Below are 5,878 nucleotides of genomic sequence, written 5' to 3' on the forward strand. Positions count from 1 at the left end.
ACTCGGTGGTGGGTATATGTCTTCCACTCGGTGGTGGGTATATGTCTTCCATTGCCTAGGGAGTATGCGTTTCTTCCACACGGTGGTGGGAGTACGAGTCTGCCACTGGCTAATGGGTATACGTTTTCCACTCGGTGGTGGGTATATGTCTTCCACTCGGTGGTGGGTATATGTCTTCCATTGCCTAGGGAGTATGCGTTTCTTCCACACGGTGGTGGGAGTACGAGTCTGCCACTGGCTAATGGGTATACGTTTTCCACTCGGTGGTGGGTATATGTCTTCCACTCGGTGGTGGGTATATGTCTTCCATTGCCTAGTGAGTATGCGTTTCTTCCACACGGTGGTGGGAATATGAGTCTGCCACTGGCTAATGGGTATACGTTTTCCACTCGGTGGTGGGTATATGTCTTCCACTCGGTGGTGGGTATATGTCTTCCACTCGGTGGTGGGTATATGTCTTCCATTGCCTAGTGAGTATGCGTTTCTTCCACACGGTGGTGGGAATACGAGTCTGCCACTAGCTAATGGGTATATGTTTTCCACTCGGTGGTGGATAAGTCCGATGGTCTAATAATGATACTTGACGCAGCTGGTATTTTGTCTTGAGATGAACGAAGTTTGTTAGTATATATTGCGAGTGTAGCTAAAGTCATAAAGTACATCATATTTCCCGGTTTGACTGGCTTTCTTATTGGTAAAATTTCTTGAGCCGGCTCGAGTTCCATATGCGATCTATTGCCTTGCCCTCCATTCTTTCCAATTTGTAAATGTCGGGTCTTACAATTGCTGCAATCCTGTATGGACCTTCCCAGTTTTTGGCAACCTTTCCTCCTTGGTTTGGCTGTGATGCTTGCCTATCCCTGAGTACCAAGTCGCCTAAGTCAAAGTAATTAGGCTTTACACGAGCGTCATGGTACCTTTTTACTGCCCGTTAGTATTCCGCCATTCGGCACTGGCCACATCTCTTCGTTCTTCGAGGAAGTTCTTTTCCAGCTGCATCATCTGCTCATTCGCTTGATCTTCGTAATGCAATGTCCTGTCCGTGGGGCTCAGGACTTCTATAGGGACTTTAGCCTCGAAACCGTATGTGAGGCTGAATGGGGTTTCTCCTGTTGCTCGACGGGGAGTAGTTCGGTAGGCCCAAAGGATGTAGTCTAGCTGATCGACCCATGCACCTCCTTCCTCTTCTATTCGTTTCTTTAATCCATCCATGATGGTTCTGTTGGCATTTGCTACCTGCCCATTTGCTTGGGGATATGCCACCGACACTTTAGTGTGCTGAATGCCATAATTCTTGCAGAATTCTGAGAAATCCTTGCTATCGAATTGACGCCCGTTATCTGTGACGAGGTGTTCGGGGATGCCAAAACGGCAAATTATCCTTTCCCATAAAAATCGGCGACATTGGTATTCTGTGATCGTTCCAGCGGCTCAACCTCCATCCACTTAGTGAAATAGTCAATGGCGACTATGCAGTACTTGTGGCGTCCTGGGGCTTGTGGTAGTGGTCCCAAAAGATCTACTCCCCATTTAGCGAAGGGTATCGCCGTGGTGACGGGGGTGTAGAAGGTTGCCGGCCTACCTTGCTTTTCTGCAAACTTCTGACAGGTATGGCAATTCTGGACCTTTTGAATGCAATCGTGGACCATGTTGGGCCAGTAATAGCCTTGGATCAGTAATTTCCTTGCTAAGGTATTGGCTCCTTGGTGAGCGGCGCATATGCCTTTGTGGGCCTCTTCTATTACTTGTTCGGCTTCGCTGGGCTGTAAGAATTTCAGTAGCGGGCCACCGAAAGATTTTTTATACAACTGGCTACCTTCCAGCCGGTAAGCTGGAGCTCTTCGTTTGATTTTGGCCGCCTGCGTGGGGTCCAGCGGAAGTTCTCCTTTGGTGATGTAGTTTGTTAATTCCTCCATCCATTTGGGTAGGGGAGGCACGCCTGTTGAGGTGACGGAGGCTACTATGAGGGATTCTGTACTAGGTGCGTAGATGATCTCCTTTCTGCAAACCTGTGACAAGTGCACTGGGACTCCTCCTAGGGATATTTTGGACATTAAATCTGCTTCTACGTTCTCTGTTCGGGGCACGTGTTGTATTTCATGCGCCTTTAATTTTTCCAATAAGCCTTCCGTAACATCTTTGTACATCTTTAAATTTTCCCCTCTAGTTTCAAATGTGNTCCTATCCCTTCATTTCGACGATCGATCCACTAGACGCGTTCTTGTTTCCTCCAACGGGCGTTTCTCTCGTCGCCTCTGTTTTTGTCGTAAGGCCTCCTCTGTTTCGGCGTATCTGTTTGCTCTTTGTATGGCCTGAGCGTATGTCTCTGGGGTATCAGTTCGGAGACTTGCGAACAGATCGCCAGCTTTTAAGGCCTCCATAAATAATGTTATGGATGTCTGGTCATCCAGACCTTCCACCGTTTGTATTTCTTTCTTCCACCTTCCGAGGAATTTCTTTAGGGTCTCCGTCTCCCCTTGTTGTACGGCGGTTAAGGCNTCTACTATGAAGTCTGCTAGTGCTTGTGCCTTGATGGAAGGTCGGGGCCTGTACTCGATTCCGTATTGTGTTAATTCTATGGCCCATTTCATCATTCGGCCAGAGGACATCGGGTTTCTCAGTATCCCCGCGAGCGGTTGGTCGGTGAGTACTTCTATTGGGTGGGCTTGGAAGTATGGGACCAACTTCCGCGTGGTGGTAACTAGGGCGTATGCCATCTTTTCTAATGGCGTGTANCACTCGGTGGTGGGTATATGTCTTCCACTCGGTGGTGGGTATATGTCTTCCACTCGGTGGTGGGTATATGTTTTCCATTGCCTAGTGAGTATGCGTTTCTTCCACACGGTGGTGGGAATACGAGTCTACCACTGGCTAATGGTTATATGTTTTCCACTCGGTGGTGGGTATATGTCTTCCATTGCNCTCACGTAGTAGACCGGGTGTTGAGTTCCCTCTTCTCGTACTAGGACAGAGCTCAGGGCTCGCTCGCTGACTGCCATGTAAAGGTACAGGGTTTCTCCTTCTTGAGGTTTGGCCAGCAAAGGGGGGGATAGCAAATATGTTTTTAATTCTTCAAAGGAGTTTTGGCATTCTTGAGTCCATTCGAATCCTTCTCTTCTTTTAATTACTTCGAAGAAGGGTAAGGATCACTCCGCTGACCTAGACAGGAATCGGCTTAAGGCTGCTAAGCGTCCCGTTAGCTTTTGTATCTCCAGCACACTAGTGGGCTCTATACCTCCTCGGACCCCGAAGGCGCATTTCTTGGGATTTAATCNTCTGCCACTAGCTAATGGGTATATGTTTTCCACTCGGTGGTGGATAAGTCCGATGGTCTAATAATGATACTTGACGCAGCTGGTATTTTGTCTTGAGATGAACGAAGTTTGTTAGTATATATTGCGAGTGTAGCTAAAGTCATAAAGTACATCATATTTCCCGGTTTGACTGGCTTTCTTATTGGTAAAATTTCTTGAGCCGGCTCGAGTTCCATATGCGATCTATTGCCTTGCCCTCCATTCTTTCCAATTTGTAAATGTCGGGTCTTACAATTGCTGCAATCCTGTATGGACCTTCCCAGTTTTTGGCAACCTTTCCTCCTTGGTTTGGCTGTGATGCTTGCCTATCCCTGAGTACCAAGTCGCCTAAGTCAAAGTAATTAGGCTTTACACGAGCGTCATGGTACCTTTTTACTGCCCGTTAGTATTCCGCCATTCGGCACTGGCCACATCTCTTCGTTCTTCGAGGAAGTTCTTTTCCAGCTGCATCATCTGCTCATTCGCTTGATCTTCGTAATGCAATGTCCTGTCCGTGGGGCTCAGGACTTCTATAGGGACTTTAGCCTCGAAACCGTATGTGAGGCTGAATGGGGTTTCTCCTGTTGCTCGACGGGGAGTAGTTCGGTAGGCCCAAAGGATGTAGTCTAGCTGATCGACCCATGCACCTCCTTCCTCTTCTATTCGTTTCTTTAATCCATCCATGATGGTTCTGTTGGCATTTGCTACCTGCCCATTTGCTTGGGGATATGCCACCGACACTTTAGTGTGCTGAATGCCATAATTCTTGCAGAATTCTGAGAAATCCTTGCTATCGAATTGACGCCCGTTATCTGTGACGAGGTGTTCGGGGATGCCAAAACGGCAAATTATCCTTTCCCATAAAAATCGGCGACATTGGTATTCTGTGATCGTTCCAGCGGCTCAACCTCCATCCACTTAGTGAAATAGTCAATGGCGACTATGCAGTACTTGTGGCGTCCTGGGGCTTGTGGTAGTGGTCCCAAAAGATCTACTCCCCATTTAGCGAAGGGTATCGCCGTGGTGACGGGGGTGTAGAAGGTTGCCGGCCTACCTTGCTTTTCTGCAAACTTCTGACAGGTATGGCAATTCTGGACCTTTTGAATGCAATCGTGGACCATGTTGGGCCAGTAATAGCCTTGGATCAGTAATTTCCTTGCTAAGGTATTGGCTCCTTGGTGAGCGGCGCATATGCCTTTGTGGGCCTCTTCTATTACTTGTTCGGCTTCGCTGGGCTGTAAGAATTTCAGTAGCGGGCCACCGAAAGATTTTTTATACAACTGGCTACCTTCCAGCCGGTAAGCTGGAGCTCTTCGTTTGATTTTGGCCGCCTGCGTGGGGTCCAGCGGAAGTTCTCCTTTGGTGATGTAGTTTGTTAATTCCTCCATCCATTTGGGTAGGGGAGGCACGCCTGTTGAGGTGACGGAGGCTACTATGAGGGATTCTGTACTAGGTGCGTAGATGATCTCCTTTCTGCAAACCTGTGACAAGTGCACTGGGACTCCTCCTAGGGATATTTTGGACATTAAATCTGCTTCTACGTTCTCTGTTCGGGGCACGTGTTGTATTTCATGCGCCTTTAATTTTTCCAATAAGCCTTCCGTAACATCTTTGTACATCTTTAAATTTTCCCCTCTAGTTTCAAATGTGCCTTTCATTTGTCCTACCACTAGTCGCGAGTCTGTCTTGATGCGCAGGTTGCGCGCTCCTAGCGCGACTGCCAGTCTTATGCCCCCGATTACTGCCTCATACTCTGCCTCGTTGTTGGACACCTTGAATTGGTATTCCAGGGAGTAATACACCTTGAACCCTTCTGGCGTGGTTAACATTATTCCCCCTCCGCAGTGCTTGGCGCTGGTTGCCCCGTCTGCATTTAGTTCCCACCACTCATCTGGGGCGTCGTTATTTGTTTTTCCTCTCCGATCCTGCGTTGTGCATTCTACTATGAAGTCTGCTAGTGCTTGTGCCTTGATGGAAGGTCGGGGCCTGTACTCGATTCCGTATTGTGTTAATTCTATGGCCCATTTCATCATTCGGCCAGAGGACATCGGGTTTCTCAGTATCCCCGCGAGCGGTTGGTCGGTGAGTACTTCTATTGGGTGGGCTTGGAAGTATGGGACCAACTTCCGCGTGGTGGTAACTAGGGCGTATGCCATCTTTTCTAATGGCGTGTATCGAGTTTCTGCTCCTCTCAGGAGCTTGCTCACGTAGTAGACCGGGTGTTGAGTTCCCTCTTCTCGTACTAGGACAGAGCTCAGGGCTCGCTCGCTGACTGCCATGTAAAGGTACAGGGTTTCTCCTTCTTGAGGTTTGGCCAGCAAAGGGGGGGATAGCAAATATGTTTTTAATTCTTCAAAGGAGTTTTGGCATTCTTGAGTCCATTCGAATCCTTCTCTTCTTTTAATTACTTCGAAGAAGGGTAAGGATCACTCCGCTGACCTAGACAGGAATCGGCTTAAGGCTGCTAAGCGTCCCGTTAGCTTTTGTATCTCCAGCACACTAGTGGGCTCTATACCTCCTCGGACCCCGAAGGCGCATTTCTTGGGATTTAATCGGAGGTTGTATTTCTTCATGAGTTCGAAGCA

At 48.3% G+C, this 5,878-nt stretch overlaps 1 protein-coding gene across 1 annotated transcript; it reads right to left on the minus strand.

Moving 5' to 3' along the window:
• Positions 1-4,141: 4,141 nt before the first annotated feature.
• Positions 4,142-5,572, minus strand: LOC116029775. Its single transcript, XM_031271818.1, has one exon. It carries the CDS (start codon positions 5,570-5,572, stop codon positions 4,142-4,144), a length of 1,431 nt encoding a protein of 476 aa, XP_031127678.1.
• Between the last annotated feature and the right edge of the window lie 306 nt (positions 5,573-5,878).

Source organism: Ipomoea triloba, chromosome 9, assembly GCF_003576645.1.
Source record: "Ipomoea triloba cultivar NCNSP0323 chromosome 9, ASM357664v1".
In the NCBI taxonomy this organism is placed as follows: domain Eukaryota; kingdom Viridiplantae; phylum Streptophyta; class Magnoliopsida; order Solanales; family Convolvulaceae; genus Ipomoea; species Ipomoea triloba.

Coding starts and splice junctions, on each gene's coding strand:
- LOC116029775 (XM_031271818.1), bottom strand. CDS start 5,572: ATGGCAGTCAGCGAGCGAGCCCTGAGCTCTGTCCTAGTACGAGAAGAG.